Genomic DNA, 18,854 nt, shown 5'->3' with positions numbered 1-18,854 from the left:
GATCTGGCTTTTCTCTGTTCCCTGGCTCCTCCCCCACCAATAGCTCTCTTATCAGCTGCTCATCTGATCAAATATCATTGCTTTTTATTTGTATTAACCACATTCTCTTTCTCTGAAACAATATCAAATATATTGTTTTCATTGGATTAACTATTACCTTTTAAATGTAAAGAATATTGCTTTCACCATTTAAAAATCATTGTAAAATAAAATCTGCTGATCCTGTATTTGTGAGGCAGCGCATTAGCTAGATGCCCCACGAAAAGTCCCTTCCAATCGAAATGATGCAATGTGCTGCCCTTTAAGCAGCCGGAGAGCATTGCTGCTTACTGAATTGACTTTTGTCCATTTGGCAAAAGGACTTGTTGCCCTCCCAGCATGATTCTAATGGCACACAGGTTTCCTTGCTTGTGAACCAACATAATCAGTGAGCTAGAGGTAGAGGGAGCACGGGCAGAAAATATTAGGTTTTTTGTACACTCTCTACAGCAGCAGGAGACAGTACTGTTAGCTTGTTGCCTACTGGAGACTCCCCTGTGAAGGGGGTATCCATAGCAAGGGAGCGACAGGTTTCCAATCCCTTTTTGCCACTTAGCACACGAGCAAGGCAGGGATTCTGCCCCACCACGTCTGCACTAAATGGAATATTGGGGCCAACCCAAGTGTTCATTTGGTATTACAATGAATGTGTCAGTACATATTAAGCTCACGGTTAAGGCTTGTCTTCACTGCAGCTGTTAGTGTGAGTTAGTACACATGCATTACTCCACGTGAGCTAGCCTAGCTCAGTGAGAGCACCTACACTGCAAAATAACATTTGAGCCACGCAGCATGGTTTGAGTAGCAGAGTGACTGATTTAACAGCTGATGAGGAGTTGTCATTTAAGCTACAGCATACCCACTGCATTATTAGATCAAGGGTCAGCAGCACTGAAGCTTCAACCCATGCCCCTGGAGGGGGCTAGCTAGCTGGAGTTTAAAGGACCACTTAACTTAATCTAGAGATTTGTGCGTGTGGATGGGAGTTGGGGTAGGGGCAAAACTTGAATTATAGCTAGTGCTACCACAGCAGTGAAGACAAGCTCTTACTTTTTTTGCCAATAGGCAAGAGACATATAAGCATGGCCTACCTGCTTTTGTGAACTTTCTTGCAGTGGTCTGCAGACCAGCCCTGAAGATGCAGAGAAGAGGTCTTTCTTCTCAGACACAGCGTTATTACTCCTGAGGGAATTCTGCACCACTGCGCATGCACAGAATTCATGGCCCCCGCAAATTTCTTTACTCCCCTGCAGGAAAATGATTTCTGATGGGGAAGTAAAGGGAAGGCACAAGAGCAGTCATGCGCCCCTCCCCGGCAGTGCAGGCAGGTCGGTTTGGCCTCCTGGAGCATCCGGTAGAGATGTAAATCACCACTGGGGGGGGCTGGGCAGTTATGTGTGTATGAGAGAGAGAGAGAGAGACACTCTATCCCTTTCAATCAGTATTGCAGCATGCTTGGCATGGAGGGGCAGGGCTTTGGGGTGATTCTGAGGAGGTAGGCATGGGGCAGGCTCTATCCCGTCAGGCAGAGCAGTAGCAACCTGCCTGCTTAATGAATTGTTCCCATTGTTCTTAGTGAATTCCCCCAAGAGTGTAAAACAGGTGTAAAAATGTGAAGGCTCCTTTACATTGCCAGAGTGGTGTAAAGGAGCCTTATTGTAAAGGACAGTGTGGCCTTATAAATGCTTATGGTGTTTCAGAGAGTAAAACTGGTCTAAATTTTTAAAATTTCCTAGCAAAATGTGCTCCATGAACTGATTGCTACTGACCTTTCTGAAGCTGGTCAGTAGCCAATATAAATTGTGAGTTTGAATACCCAGCCCTTGCTTGGTCTTCCGTTGCCTATGATGTAACACTGAGCATATGGCTGCATATATTTGTTGACTAATAACTAGAAGTAAAGGGTCAACGCTCGCTACATTGCTATTAGACAGAGGGGGTTTGGGGATTTCCTCCAATGCTCCCTATTCCCGTTCTCCATCCATTGTATTGTAGTTTAAATAAATTACCAAAATAATTGAAACCGGCATGATTATTTTAACACATAAAATATGCAGAATTTTAAAATATTGTGTGCAGAATTTTCAACTTTTTGCAGCAGAATTCCCCCAGGAGTACATTATGCAGTATGACCCATTACTGCTGGCAAAGGTGGGGACTTGAAATTCCAGTTGGTTGGTGAACTCCCTAGAGCTACCATTCTGAGAGTCTCTTTGGCACACCACATATAAGTAAAAAGAAAAGGAGTACTTGTGGCACCTTAGAGACTAACAAATTTGTTTGAGCATAAGCTTTCGAAGTGAGCTGTAGCTCACGAAAGCTTATGCTCAAATAAATTTGTTAGTCTCTAAGGTGCCACAAGTACTCCTTTTCTTTTTGCGAATACAGACTAACACAGCTGCTACTCTGAAACCTGTCACATATAAGTAAAAATCTCTCCTACAGTGGCTTAAAGCTTCCTTCTCTGTGTAGTGATATATCTGCAAAGGAGAGTGTATTTTTCACAACAACAGAACTGCACACGATTGTGTTTAATTTTACAGGTGAGAGCGCAGCTACTGGATCTATTGCAGGCTGCTTGTATGGATTGCTTTACGGCCTGAACAAGGTTCCCAAAGGCTTGTACCAGGATCTTGAACAGAGGGAGAGGTTAGAATACTTGGGCGAGTCTCTTTACCGACGATCCACAGAGGAAAAGTAAAGCAGTTTCTGCCATTTTTCTCTTTCTATAAAGACTCTGTCAAACACTGTAGATAACTGACTAATTATAATAACACTGTTCTAGGCTGGTGAGGTTTACTTCTAAAAGGCTATGTGGAATGTGTATAAGTGCAGTTAGCTGAGTCATTCAAGAGTAACTGAACACTGTAAATGTTCAGTTTTTCATAGATACAGGGATTTTTGAGTATCAAACTTGCTCTTAAAGTACAATCCAGGTCAGTGAAATCATTTTAAATAAAAATATATAAATAACTAAAACCCTCTTATTATCAAAATTCTGCCTACCTTACTATGCCACCCCTAAAAAGCTATTATCAGTAGTCTCTTGAACACATATATAATTAATTTTTAAAACTAATGCTTTTCTGCTGAACTAATAGTATGATCCTTTTGTGAGGGTGTTCCATTCCCTGTAGATTTTAAACTTTTAACAATTCTTCCACCTCCCTCTTTCCTCCACCTCCCATCTAATGTCTCTGTAATATTTGCAACTCTAATGTGTCACAGATTATTCATTAATGAAATGTTAACCCTTTGTCAGCACTATGGTATATATTGTTACCATATATATATGGTATTGTTAGGTGAGAAGCTTCCAGAAAGGAAAGGCCAACACTAGCAACACTTCCAAGGTACAGCAAAGCATCATTGTGTTTAACATTTCTGCATTATTATGTTTTTTTTCACTCTAGACTCTTCAAAACTCTTTTAAAAAGTCAACTGGCTAAAATATTTGTAAATAAATTAATCTTATGCTCTTCATAAGCATCATTTCTTCATTTTTAGATCGTACTTATATGTTGCTGTATCAGTATCAGAATTTTTGTCTGAGGCCATTAAAGAGCTGGAGTACGTCACCAGTCAGGCTGTAATGTGTTTCATGTGACTGAGATTTCTCTCACAAAGAGGCCTGGAGAGAAAACAGTTACTTTGGCTTTTAAAACAGAAAACCAACTAACTATATGGCAAAGTTAAAAATTAGTATCTGATCTGAATAAAACTAATAGTAGAACTTAATAAAAAAGAAAAGGAGTACTTGTGGCACCTTAGAGACTAACAAATTTATTAGAGCATAAGCTTTCGTGAGCATCCGATGAAGTGAGCTGTAGCTCACGAAAGCTTATGCTCTAATAAATTTGTTAGTCTCTAAGGTGCCACAAGTACTCCTTTTCTTTTTGTGAATACAGACTAACACGGCTGCTACAGTAGAACTTAATGAATCATATTCTGATCTGTAATACTGGCATAAATCTGGAATAACTTCCATTAGTGGAATTATACCAGTATTAATTCTGGAGTAATTGAGAGCAGAATTTAGCCCCATGTGATTGATTCCATGTTTTAGCACAAAGATTCTTAAACTGTGGTCCACAGAGAGCTGACCGGTCACGTGGTCCTGTTTTCGCCTCTCTATTTCCACCTGCTGACTTGCATTTAAAAAGGCAGCTAAAAATACATAAATACTTTCCTATTGCTTTTCCATATAAGCAATTGCCATTGGGATGTTATATGATAGAAAGGGGAGCAGGTGATCCATGTCACTGTGGTTAGTAGGGGAGATGGGCCACATGCCAATCTTTTTATTAAAATGTGGGCTACACAAAAAACAACGTTGAGTTCTTGTTTTAGCGTGCTCTCTCTTTGCATCTTTGCTATCTGCTGCTTTCTCATTTTGAACATATGTTAAAGTTTAAACAAAGAACGATATTTGTTTGTAACTTATGACTTTATATAAGAAAACATCAAGACTTTCTGAAAACATTCTTTCTAGTTTATGATGCCTCTAACATTTCCCATAATAAATTCAACAATTAAGAAGAGAGAAGAATGTAGCTCTCATAAGGTAGGATTTTCTCTTGTACATCTAACTTTTCCTTTACCCAGGAAAAAATCTCCAGTGGAAAAGAAATCATCATTCCACAAAGACAGCATGCCTCATCATTAGCCTTTGAAAGGTTGAACTAAACATATGGTTGCTGTGTTTTTAAAGATAACAATTGTCCATATTGTTCTTCTAGAATGTATCACAGCTATCCCGTTATTCATCTTACCTTACATTCATGATGGAGAAGGACCAAACTTAATTTCAGAGACAGAAAAGCGAATCTAATTTTGCAAAGATGGTTCAGATAGACAGAAGCTATAAAGCAGGCAAATACTAGCAAAGCATTGTTTCTATAGTTATAGAGGAAAACAGGCCATTGACCACCACTTTATTAAAGATGTAACAAGGTTTAAACATCAGTGTTAATAAGAGTAACCACTACCGCAAAGGAACACAGTTGTTGCCTTCCCTTACTGTAGACTATTCTTTGAACCAAATTACATGCAAAGCCAGGTGACCTCAAAATACTACGTGTGGTCCCAAGACTAAAACAACCATTTTGCTCCCCTGTCATGGCCATCTGACTCAAGCCAAGATTCAACTAACAATAAGTTAGAGTTGCTGATAGTCAACTCCTGGAAACTTCTATAAGTGGGTTTATCTTGTGGTACAGACTAACCTTCATTTCCTAGTAACCAAACACCAACCACCTTTCCCAACAAACTTTGAACCAGTGTTACTATTGAACACTCTCTTCACTCAATGTATTAAAACTTGCTAACACTAAGAAAAAGATGCTGAAACAAGAGCCAACTCACTGAGTACTCATGACCAGACAATAACTTAACATTATCCAATGTAGAGAAAAGAAAATACAACTGGCTAGTGCAAATAGGATGCAAATATCCTAATTTATCAGAACTTAAATCACATGTAGCAGTTACAAACCATATGGCCAGGCCTGCCTCTCTGAAAATTGCTGTGTGAGCAAGCAGGAAAAGCCTTCTAATAGGGGCAAGTGGGCATGAGAAGCAGCATAGCTCCTGTCAGGTGTTCTCTCTCCCCTACCTATAGCCGCCTTTAGCCAGGCAGTGGGAGCTTTATGTGGGTCAATGGGGTGACCAATCATGTGACTCATAGTGAAACAGCTTGTTTTGATTGGCTGCCCAGGCTGGAGGTGTTGTAGCCCTTGCTTGATGACCCTGGCAAGAATGGCTGGTGCTGCCTACTGTGTAGTGGGGGGAAGAATGGAACAGAGTAGTGGGAAATACTTGTTGTCATGTCAAGAAGCCTTCTTTAATTGAGATGACAGTTTCACACTGTCTCATACAGCATTACTTGGCCTCTTAAAAGCTGAGTGCCTCTTTGAGAAAATGAAACCATTTGTACCCCTGCAGTCCTGCCATGTCAGCAAGGCGGCCTGGGGGAAACCTGCACTGCCCCTGTTCTGCACTCCCTGCTCAGCTGGTCCTCTCTGCAACACAATGAAACAATAATGCCTAAACGGAAACCCAAGTAGTTGAGGGCCAAGCATTCATTTTGTTTCTTTTTACAAAAGGTTTTTACAAAATCTACCATGAATATTTCGTAAAAGTTCTGATGTTGCTGTTGTTAACAACCCCTGGACACACTGTTGTTGTTGTTGTTAACACAAGCCTTCCCTTGTAGCGCTGGCAAACCATGGTGCTCCCAGTGCATGCCAGCCAATGAGACTGGGCTCAGTGTAGGCTGAAGAGCACTAAGAAGGGCAACGCCCAGCACCCACCTACTGATGGTAAAAAGGAGAGCTCCCCAAGCCTCTAAAGTGTACGTTTGCTGGAAAGTACCCATAGGCACTACTGCTGGTCTAGGGCTCCAGAAACCCCCACAATCCCAGCACAGAGGCGAGAAGGGGCCAGGCTCCAGGGGTTGTTCAGAGGGTTAGTAAATGCATTTGTATGAGCTCCCTCTCCCCGCCCTACCTCCAGCAGCTCTTCCTGCTCAGGTGCTCAACACATCTCCTCTACCCCATAGGCACAGGATCTGACTGTCCTCAGGTCTGTGAAATGACAATGTCTGCTACAAAGGCTTTTACTGGGCTAACCCAGTCACTGGGATTAGATTGCATTTCAGCCTGCTAGTGTATCAGGCTTTTGGCATTCACATAGTACAGTGATGAGTGTCACACAAGTGCCTGTGAATACATAAGAGAGACAAGGTGGGGGAGGTAATATCTATTATTGAACCAGCTTCTGTTGGTGAAAGAGACAAGCTTTCAAGTTTACACAGAGCTCTTCTTCAGGTCTAGGAAAGGTAATCAGTGTGTCACAGCTAACAACAAGGTGGAACAGATAGTTAAGCATAAGGAGTTAACTCTTGTTGCAAGAAACCTTACAGACAACTATATACAAGAAACCCTCACATCAGCACACTTACCACCACAGATCCAGCAACCACCCCAAACACACCAAGAAATCTGGTATACCAGCCAGGCACTCAAATACCACAGAATATGCTCTGAGGAGAAAGTCCAGGATATACACTTTAACATACATAAAACCGCCTTCACCAAGTAAGGACACTCCACCAGAGAACTAGATCGCATCATGGAATGGGTCATCCTAATTTCCTGAGAGAACCTGCTTCAATACAGAAAAAAAGTCCACTGACCACACACTCCTAGTTGTCACCTATCACCTCACGCTGGAAGCCATATGAGGTAACATCAAACAATTACAACCCAAACTTGATAGGGACCACATCTTGAGAGAAATCTTTACCAAACCTCTTTTCTGGCCTTCAAACAACCCCCCAACTTTGCCAAACTCAGCATCAGAAACAAGCTCCCCACAGACCAGGACACACCAACTCAATGCAGTACCACACCCTGCCAGAACAGATGCAAAACCTGCAGCCATATTTCCTCTGCTATAATGGTTCAATATCCCCCACAGGACGCCTTTCAAGATCCATGGGTACTACAAGAACCTATGGCAACATGTGGTATACCTCATCTAGTGCATCAAATGCCCTAGCAATCATTATACGGGTGAAACAAGACAATCACTACACTTTCAAATGAACTCATATAGAAAAATTATAAAAGACAAAAACATCACCCATGAGTGAACTCTTGTCACAAAATAATAGCTCCATATGTGACCTCTCAGTCTACGTCCTCAAAGGAAACTGGCACAATACCTTCAAGAGGCGAGCCTGGGAGCTTAAATTCATAACTCTGATAGACACCAGAAATCATGGATACAATAGAGATACTAGTGTATGGCTTGTATCAGAGGGGTAGCTGTATTAGTCTGTATCCACAAAAACAACAAGGAGTGCGGTGGCAACTTAAAGACTAACAGATTTATTTGGGCATAAGCTTTCATGTGTAAAAAACCCCCACTTTTTCAGATGCATGGAGTGAAAATTACAGATACAGGCATAAATAATATACTGACACATGAAGTATATGTCTTATTAGGACAATCTGTAAACTACTAAATCACCTTTGTCCTGTAACTGCAGAGGTGTTAATTGCCCACTTCATTTTGAATGGTTTCTTGCAATGTGTTAACTTCTTATGCTTAGCAATCTGTTTCACCTTGGATTTAGCTGCAACATTCTGAGTACTTTTCCCAGACCTGAAGAAGAGCTCTGTGTAGCTTGAAAGCTCACCAACACAAATTGGTCCAATAAAAACTACTACTTCACCCACCTTGTGTCTTTCATGTTCTGGGACCAACATATCTATAACACCACTGCAAACAACTATGCATAAATAAGTAAATTGCCTGCTTGCCTCTTGAAAATATATTATTGCTGAGTGGGTGGGGTGAAGGGAGTTCATTTAAAATAAGCAAACAAACAAGTTCTTTTGAAACTGGTCTTAGATCACCTGGACATACATGTGATCAACCCATTCTGACATTTAAAATCATGTAATTAGGATAAAAATATCCAGAAAACAGCTTATCTAGATCTCCTAAGGCGGATGGCAGCATACTTTTTAAAAATGGTTTTTGCGGTGAGGGAAGAGAAGCCAGGTACAGTAGAACCTCAGAGTTACAAATACCAGAGTTACGAACTGATCAGTCAACCACACACCTCATTTGGAACCGGAAGTATGCAATCAGGCAACAGCAGACATACACACACACAACACAGTACAGTACTGTGTTAAACATAAACTACTACAAAATAAATAAAAGGGAAAGCAGCATTTTTCTTCAGCATAGTAAAGTTTCAAAGCCGTATTAAGTCAATGTTCAGTTGTAAACTTTTGAAAGAACAACCAGGGCGTTTTGTTCAGAGTTATGAACAACCTCTATTCCTGAGGTGTTTGTAACTCTGACGTTCTACTGTATGCATTAGTGCTGCCCACTGCCATGGGGGAGTTCCAGGTTCCAGAATGCTATTACCTCATTCCTTGGCCTAGCTCATAGCCTGGGGTAGTGCCTTGCACTTCTCAACAGAGAACCCTCTGACTGTTTATGAAATGGTGTTAACAGCCTCCCAGTATGCACAATAACCCTAAGGGACCATTCTGCCCAGTTCCTCTCAGCTGTAATGACAGGTGGTTATAGTCCAAGGAGTGAAGGACAGGAGTTGGGATAATATTAGAGATGAAATCTTGACCCCATTGGAATCAAGGTCAAAACTCCCATTCAATGTGGTCAAGATTTTCCTGCAGGACTTCATGCAGTAGACTCTCCCTTAGGAAATGCATTGGGGGTGTTTAATGCTGTGACAAAAGTTTCAGCATTCCCCCATGTCCCCACACACCTGTGTTTATTTTAGAGAAACAACTTCATATCGCAAACCCAGGATTTATATTTCATGGTACATGGTCATCCAAGAGAGCAGACTTTTTCACAAATGCATTGTAATGCTCGTTTGTGGGTGAGATCATCTTGGAAAAAGGTCAGATGCCCTGAATAGGTAGAGTAGCTCTTGTTCATCTTCTGTTACTAGCTGATGACTATAGACCAGACAGTCGACATACACAACATTATTTTGTGTACCTATAAAACAGTGTAATATTTCTGAAAATGCACCCTGTCGAAAACACCCTAAAATACATCCTATTGATTTGACTTCTGGGTAAACCCTCAATAGAGTTCCCTACTGTTTCTTTTACCACCTCATGATCATTGTGTCATAATCCTCAGCTGATTGATGAATGCTATTTTAACGAACTCCAAACCAATAACAAGAGGGTCTGATCCTATTCCAATTGCAATCAATTGGGTTTTTGCTTTTGATGTTAGTGGAAGCCAGGTTAGCCCATACTTTATTGTATGTTTATGGGAATGTCCACAGTATGGTAGGCACTTTTTAGAGAGAATAACGAACAGCCCCTACCCTGGCAAGCTTGCAGTCAGAGGGCAGATAGACAGAAAAATAGGGCAGGGCTAGAGCAAGTTTTTCTTGAGAGAGTTTTTCTTTTTTTTCTTAATTCTCACAAAAAAATTCAAATTAAACTGGTAACAATCAACTCAAATGTCCTCATAACAGAGTTTTCAAAATTATAAATCCATCAGAACTCTTGACTGAAATACATTGAACATTTGGCTTTCTCTGCCCATTGCAATCCAAAAAAAATCCTTTTAAAAGAGTGACGTTACTTAATCTCCTCCTACCTTAAATGCCCTTCTCCATAATAGGAGGGGGAACTGCAATCCAATGATAGCCAATGAGGGCATCCTTCTGAAATAAACACCAGTTGTAACAAAGGAACTCTCAATATGACATCAGAACTGGCTTCATTATATTTCTGTCCTTGTGTGTGTTATTGCTTACGTGAAGGGGTATTTAATCTGTGTTACCATGTACTGTGAATGGGGAAGGTACCTGTGCTATAGTGAAATGTAGTCATTCACAGTTGAAACCCAGAGCCTAATTGTTTGTTATACAGACATCAGCCAGTTGTCAAAATCTGATTTGGTCTTTTAAAATACCCGGAAGGTCATTATAAATAGAACCCATGCTGTTGTATGTAATTTTTAAGTGCCTTCTCTTCAGTATACTTGAAATGTAGCCACCTGAAAGTCAGATTTTGCCACCCTTTTTGACAAGGAGCAGTACCTTTACTCTGCAGGTAGCCCCATTAAAATCACAACATAGGTTTGGTTTTAATTTCCCATCCATTGAAATCAATAGTGTACAAACCTGCTGTCTGTAAAAGTGGCAGGATCTGGCCCTATAAGAATACAGTTTTGAAGATTGATACTACATAAAATGTGAACAGTTTTGCAACTTCTCTTCATTCTATTTATGCACCTTATGCATGTACATCAGGTTTAGTTTACAGAATTTGTTGTCCCACTTCTGCTCATAAATGAAGAGGACATAAAAATGAATACTCCGAATCTTTGCCTGGCATGTTGGCTGGACTCTATTCACAACATTATTTTACTGCACAGTGAAGTAATCCATTTTCTCATGGGTGCTAGAAAGCTGACACCTCTTGCGGTTTTTTCCAAAGCACTGTCTTATGTTATTGACTTCACTCTGCAGCTTTTGCACTAAGTTCTGTATTTTATTTAGTAACCAATCAGCACCATTTTTTAAATCCTCAACTCTCTGAAGGCTTAATTCTCCAAACTGAACTGTAGAGACAGCATGCCAGAGTTCCTGCTCCAGGCTAAATACTGAAAGGGTGCAGTAGTCAAGCGACATTGCCATGGCTGTCATTACATAAAGTGCTCTATCTCTGGTTCTGTCCTACTTGCCATTAGTGTGATCCTTTCAGAAAATAGATTTAAGGGGGCATTTCCCACATGCCAAATGTCCCAGATTAGATTAGACCCCTCGTTAACTGGAAAGGTTCCTGCTAATTTCTAAATTGTATCTACAGTGAAACCTGAGTCTGTGGCTGATCTACACTTTTCAGCCTTCAGGTTTTGTTTTTATGTTAAGCCAGAGGCACAGCTGTATTTCCATACTGAGTGTGTTCTCATCTTCTTTCTTGTTTATCAGGAGTGGAAATGTTTGGTAACATTTGCATATCAGGGGACAAAAGTACTTAAAGAGAGTGAGGAATGGCACAGATGAGCTTTGTTCACCATTGTTAGTGTTGTTTATTCTCATGAACATTTGACAGTTACTGTCCAATTATCACAAAACAATTGTCACAAAACACGGGAGAAATTGCAGGCTGCACAATGTAGGATTGTTATTAAAAACCTGCATACACACACACACACACCCCATAAGATGCTTCATAAGGCTTCTAAAATATTTTGCATGCTGTTAACAGGCAACTAACTATGACTCAGTTAAGAACTGTAGGTTAAGTTAGTCTGTTTAATGCACTATATATGTAATTAAAAAGAATAAGATTAGAAGAAAGTGATTGGTCTTGGGTCTTGTCAGTACAGCTGTAGGGACTTCCACAGACCAATTTCTATTTGTATATTTGTGTATAATACTAAGTTTGTCTTGATTTAAGTTGTAAAACAAGTTTTAGAAGATTTCTGTTATAAAAGAATGGATCTGTTAATAAATAAAATAAAAGTAATACAGAGTAAGGAAGTAGAGGCAATACTGATGACTTCAAAAGAGCATTCATTTTGTTTTATGCAGCACTAAATGTACAAAGTTTTGTGATGATAAGCTGCTGATAGAGCCGATGGTGCTGAAGAAGAAGCTAAATAGGATGGCAACAGAACCAGGGGCTTTTGCTGTCCTCAGCAGCCTGCTGCTTTACATCACAGACCTCGCGGCCTGTGATCCACAGATGCCGAGGAAGAAGGCAAAATGGGCAGAAGGCAAAGGAAATAAGGTGATTTGTAATCCTGACTGCCAAAGTACAAACAACAGCAAGCGCCCCACAAGATTCCAGCTTTTGCAGTCCAAGTTCATGAACAACAATCGTGAACCTTACATAAAGAAGACTAGAGAAGTTGGCAAACTAATCATTAAAGAAAAGCAGTGGGCAAACAGGGGCTGTCTAAATGCCACTGTTAACAAATTAGACAAAAATAAGGAGAAAAAAGGAAGTGGTCAAGCACCAGAAGAGAACAAAAAGATAATGCCCAATGAGCGGGTCAAGTGGAATGGCCTAAGTGGGAAAAATACAGTGAAAAACATTCTGAAGAAATTTTTAGCTGCAGAGGAAAAAGAAACTAAGGAGAAAGCTTCTGTCTGGAAAAAGAAAGAGCCAAGCAGCAATTTGCCAAAAATAATCAGCAAGAATTCTGTTCTCTCCAAACTGAAGGAAAAGTTTGAACAAGCTAGTTCTGTTTGTTCAGCCACAGAGATGAAAACATTGCTGTTGCACAAAGGTGAGAAAAATAATACAAAGGTCCCAAATAGAATAGCTATTCACAAACCAAAGGTCACAGTGCTACACACTGTGACAGCCACAGTTCTAAATAGCCCTCAGTCCCATTGTTTAGTGTGTATGTCTGCTCCAATGCCTAGATTCAGTGTTGTGACTGAAATTAGCCAGCCTTGGAGTTTGTTGACCAACAACACTGATAGTAATCAGCCTTTTGATCATGGCACTCAAATGAGAGAGATGAGTGACTCTGACAGCAAACATGATATTAAGCCTGGTAAGAATGAAATGCCAAAAAATAGGGCACAAGACAGAGAGTACAAAGGACAAATGCAAACTGTACAATGTGTCAGGCCCAAGGTCATGACTGACGACAAGGATAGTGCTGAGACTAAAATAGATTCCACAAACCAAGGACCTGATTTTCTTCCTAATCAAGACAGCTCTTCTACTTTCTGTAAAAATAAAGCCCTCGCAGACTGCATTCCTACCTTATCTAAACCCAGCCTATCTCACATGGAGAATAGCACATTAGGAAATAATAAAGCTGCTCAAAATGTTAGTGAAGACAATCCATCTACTGACTCGCCTTATTCGGGTGTAGCTGAAGGATCCAGTGCACATAGTCCCCAGGATATTAAAGAGGTTGAGACTCCTAAAATAACAGTGAATGCATGCAGTTCAAAGGAGACAGAAATAGAGTTCTCAGAGTCAGAAAAGGATCCTCTCTTTGCAAGCCAAAAATGTTTCCCGGAGGAGAAACTATTGAAAAATATTCCATCATTTTGCTCCCCAGTAGCTCAGGCGTCGCAGAATGTAGTGCCTCCAAATGATGACATGCAGTTAACTGTCAAAATACCAGTTACTGACAAAATGCCACCGCTCGTGCCAAGGCAAGAAAATGCATCAGATTTTAAAGGAAAACATTCAAAAGCAGCTGTAAAAAGAGAGAAATTTCACTATAAACAGGAAATATTTCCTAGTTCTAGAAAAAATGATTGCAAAGTCACAGCTAAGCAAGAAGAGGAGCTAGTGATAAACCCAAACAAGGTGTCTGATTGTCAAATGCAAACTGAACAAATAACCCAGGAATCACAATCACATCAAATGCTCAGCCCACAAAATAACATTGATAATTTCAGCACTAATGTATCAAATCTGACTATGAATCAGACATACCAAGTACACTCATTAAATGATTCAAAGAAGGAAAAAAGTGGTATTGTAGAAGAAAAGCATATCTGCTCAGATATTGAAAAGGACCAAAGTTCATTGTCAAGTTATTTAGTGAAGCACAGGTGTTATATTCCAGAAGAGAATTTTGGAAAGGACCAATTATCCTCATCAAATGAAATGGCAAGTCAGGAAAACAATACTGCCAGGGAAAGGAGTACTTTGTGTCATCTGAAGACTTATCAAATGCCATCAAAGTATTTCATGAAGCATGAAAGTGACATTGCAGAAGAGAATCCCTGGCCTAATTCTGAGACACGTCGATCATCAAATTATTTAACAAAGCACAAAAACAATGCTACAGAACAAAGACTCTGGCATGCTATTGAAAAGCCCCAGATCACATCATCAAAACATTTGGTGAAAGATGAAACCGATAGTGTAGAAGATAAGAAGGCTTGTCATAATTCTGATAAGTATCAAATACCTTCTTCAAATGAGTCAGCAAAGCATAAAGATGATATTATAGCAAAGAATGCTCTGTATAACAGTGAGAATTATCAGACACTACCATCATCAAGTGATGTCATAAACCATGAAAATAATTCAGCCAAAGAGAAGAATATCCTTCATGTTTTTGAGAAGAATCAGTTACTCTCACCCAATGAACTGGGGAAGTGTGAAAATAATACTGCAGAAGGGATAAGTCCCTTGATTAACTGGAAAAAGTACCGACTACCCTTGCCAAATGAATCAGAGAAGCATGAAAATAATACTGTGGTAAAAACAAGACCCTGGTGTAATCTGGAGCAGAACCAACTGCCAACTTCAAATGATACTCTGAATTATGAAAATGAGATGAGAGATGAGAACTTTGAGAAAAACCAGTTTCTTTCCTTAAATGAAATGGTGACACGTGAAAATAATAGTGCAAGTGAGAGAAATAACTTACATAAATATGAAGAGTACCAAATGCTGTCATCACATGATGGCTTGAAGCACGAAAATGATACTATGGTAGAGAAGAAAGCTATTGCAGCAGAGAGAAATACCTTGTGTAACTCTGAGATGTGCCAAATACCAACATCGGGTGATTTTATGAAGCATGAGGATAATAATTCAAAAGAGAAGACTTCTTCTAGCTTTGAGACATGTCAATTACCCTCATCAAAGAATAAAATTAACATTCCAGGACTGAGAAATACCTTGTGTAACATCAAATACCAAATGCCATCAAGAGATTTAGTGGAAAATGAATATAATACGACAGAAGATGAAAACACCTGTTGTAATACTGAGAAATACCAACTGTTCTCATCCCATGAATCAATGAAACATGAAAATAATGCTGCAGAGGCAAGAAATATCCAGAGTAACTTTAAGAATTACCAAAAGCCATCATCAAGAAGTACAGGGAAGCATGAAAACAAAACTGTCCAAGAGAAGAGTACCCCTCATAATTTTGAAGAGTACCAGTTACTCTCAAGAAATGCACTACAGAAGCATGGAAAGAAAGCTGCAGTAGAGAGAGATACCTTGTGTAACCCTAAGAAGAATAAAAAAACATCATCAAGTTCATTGGTGAAGCATGACAATAATGTTACGGTAGAGAAGCAACAACAAACACCATTGTCAGATGATTTTGTGACACAGGAAACTGAAACTGTGGAAGAGAAGAATAAACATCATAGTTCTGAGAAGTACCAGTTAACCTCATCAAATAAATTGGTCAAGCATGGAAAAAATACCACAGTAGAGAAGAAGCAACAAATACCAAAATCAAATGATTTTAGAAAGCATGAAACTAACACTGTGGAAGAGAAGAATAAACATCATAGCTCTGAGAAGTACCAATTAGCCGCATCAAATAAATTGGTGACGCATGGAAAAAATACTGCAGTAGAGAAGAAGCAACAAACACTAATATCAAATGATTTTAGGAAGCATGAAATTAGTACTACAGAAAAGAAAAATCCACATCGCAAAGCTGAGAAATACCAGTTACCCTCCTCAAGTAAACTGGAGAAGCATGAAACTAATCGTTCAGGAAAGAAAAATAGTTTGTGTGACTTTGAGAAATATCAAGCTTCATTGCCAAGTGATCTCATGACGCATCAAAGTGATTCAACATTAGAGGAGAATACTTGGCATAACATTGATAACTACCAAAAATTATCCCCATCAAATGATGTATCCAAACATGATAAAAATACTGTAGAAAAGAGGAAAACCCAGCTTGGCTTTGAGAAGTACCGTAAACTATCATCAAATGATTTAGCAAGGGATGAAAATGTTGCTGCTGAAGGAAAGGCCAGGAGGCCAGGGTCTGATCAACCAAATGACAGAGAAGCAGAACTCCAGGACTGCACTAGAACAGCAGCACAAGCAAAATACATAGCAGAAAGTTACAGTGAAGGACCCCTAAATTCATCTTTTAAACCAATGATAGTTAGAGTAAGTGATACATTTAAGCATCACACCTGAAATATCTCTACAGGTAAACTAATGGCCTCAATTATTTGTATAATCAGATCTTTCTTTTTTCCTTTAATGTTCAAGACACTTGAATTAAATTATCACTTTGTAATTGCATGGATAGTGATGGGTATTTGTTAGGGTGGGATTCTTTTCCCTTTCTTAAACACTGGCCTGAAGATCACTGCAAATATATCATCAGATTAACCATCAATTTATTATGAGAGGGGCAGAGAGATCATCAAAAATGTAATCCTGCGCCAATCTCTCCTTGATAAATGCTCGATTTTGTTTGTACCTAGGGTATTTTGAGGACGAACATTCCTTTGTATTTACTCATTCTAATAAAACGCTGTTACTACTCCCTCTAGGTATGGCTTTAGACAATGTCAGACTTCATTAGGTCAAAAATGACCTCTTAAGTTCTAGCTTTAAAGCTGTAAACGCAAAGGCTGATCCTTTGCTAACATGAATAATGTTTCAGGGGTAATGTGCGGAAAGGTAGATGCTCCCTTTATCTGCAGGAAAGTCCTGAAAGGACAATATATTAAATAATTTACTATTGGGCACTTATGTTCTGTCGTGTAAATGTTGGGAAAATATTGATTGAACCTTCTGTCAAGATATTTACACTTTTGGGTGTGTACAGTATTGATGTATGTTTGTAGAGAGAGGTTATTTCCTCATGCATGTCACTCTATAGCTACTCCTGTGTTCACAAAGGGCTATAATGCAGCAACTACAAGTACTCACAAAGGGCCCAGTCCTGTAAGGTGCTGAGCAGGTCAATGAAAACAGGGTGCTGAGAATGCTGCAGGAGGAATTCATCAGGACTGGGGTTAAATTGCCTTTGTGGCATAGCAGGGGCACACAGACCCAAGGCAGGCATTGCCACGGATATTAAAGTTACTCATTGGAAAGTCTTATCTTGCTCGTGCTTTCCTGTCAAGTATAGCAAGTGTTTACTGTAGTACGATATGAAACTTGATAATAATGAGCAGCCAATGTCATTGAAACGTGCCAGTGGAATGTGATGTTCAGAGTGGACAATAATAGCAACTTCTGCGTAAAATTTGTGTGTCCCAGGCTTTGCTTTGGTAGACAGGATCGGTTTGTTATGTTTGCTTCTTTCTGCCCAGCTGCTGAACAGAATGTAACTGCAAAATGGAATCTTGCTGTTAATGCCACATAACACCCTGTGGTAGGTAGGCAGATATTAATATAATAAAGTCAACTCTCACATGTGCCAGCATATCTGCCTTGTTTTCATAAGCTGGGCAGTACCGTGAAGAGAAGCCTTTTCTAATTAAAAAAGACCTTTCTTTAAAGGGCACTTCCTAAGGGCTTTGATTCATTAAATGTTATCCACAGCCATCTGCACACAGATCCTGGCTCTTTGACAGCCAAGGTCAGCCTGCCTGAAAAGCCAAATAAAACCTCAATCTTTTAAGTGGCAGTAAGCTTCTGAAAGTTGCAGAGCTAATTTAGAAGGGGTGGAGTTTATGCAAATAAGCTCTTCTTTACCCACAGTCCACTGCACCACGTTCCTTTGGATATGTTGGAGACTATCAGCAGCTATGCAGTATGTTTTAGAGGTCTGACTGTTGCTTGTTTCCCAGATTGGCAGAATGCTCCTCTATGACTCCAGCCAAGAGAATGATGACATGGGCACACTGGCAGCATGCTAAATTCAAATCCCTTTGATGACAGTGTAAAGAGCACAGATAGACGACAGCTGGGCTGGGCAGGCCGGGGACACTGCTTTGAGAGGTGACATGGATCACAGTGTTCCCTGATAGCTAAAGAAGGTGATTATTTTAAAATTTTTCCTTGAAGACATAGCATTAGCCTTCCTGGCAGCAAGAAGCTCATGGAATGAAATCTTCCCCTCCTCATTCCCACCCCCCCCCACCCCATGCAGAGGGTCAGATAAAAGGCCAGTGCACCCCTTAAAGCCACAAAATTGGGAGTTAGTAGAATTTATGGGTTGTATAATACTGGACCTCTGCACAGCGGGGAATTTCATCCATGGAGATTTTTTGAGCCAGCAGCCATGGAGGCTCCTTAGAACTGAACTAAGCATGATTGATATTATTATTCAGTATTACATGACCTAGTCTGAAAGTGCCCTGTAACATAAAAAAAAATCACATCAAACTAGAATAGCAAGTTCTCTCTTTGCCTGTTCTCTAGTTGGGCTTTAAAAATTGCAGATAGATCTGGTTGAAGTGGGGATGATTTAAAAAAAAAAAGAGTATTTATTTTCTGTAATAAAAACCTGCAGTTCACGTGGCTGGAAAAATCACCAGCAAGAATTAGGGAGCTTTTACTAGCTGTCTGGAAATTGGTGAAGTATTC

At 39.9% G+C, this 18,854-nt stretch overlaps 1 protein-coding gene across 2 annotated transcripts in view; it reads left to right on the top strand.

Moving 5' to 3' along the window:
* ADPRHL1 (ADP-ribosylhydrolase like 1) overlaps window positions 1–18,405 on the top strand; it is a 53,162-nt gene extending 34,757 nt beyond the window's left edge. The window contains exons 7-8 of one of the 2 annotated variants that reach the window (XM_043506540.1): window positions 2,583–2,736; window positions 12,152–18,405. In XM_043506540.1, coding sequence (XP_043362475.1) covers window positions 2,583–2,736; window positions 12,152–16,505 — 4,508 coding nt within the window. In that variant the 3' untranslated portion in view covers window positions 16,506–18,405. Of the gene's footprint in view, window positions 1–2,582; window positions 3,521–12,151 lie in introns of those variants that run through there. The other variant, XM_038387041.2, reaches the window with a different exon arrangement.
* The last annotated feature ends 449 nt before the right edge of the window (window positions 18,406–18,854 follow it).

The sequence above is a fragment of the Dermochelys coriacea genome, chromosome 1 (assembly GCF_009764565.3).
Source record: "Dermochelys coriacea isolate rDerCor1 chromosome 1, rDerCor1.pri.v4, whole genome shotgun sequence".
Lineage (NCBI taxonomy): Eukaryota > Metazoa > Chordata > Testudines > Dermochelyidae > Dermochelys > Dermochelys coriacea.
The sequence above is the reverse complement of the archived record's forward strand: the minus strand, read 5'-3'. Positions and strand labels throughout refer to the sequence as shown.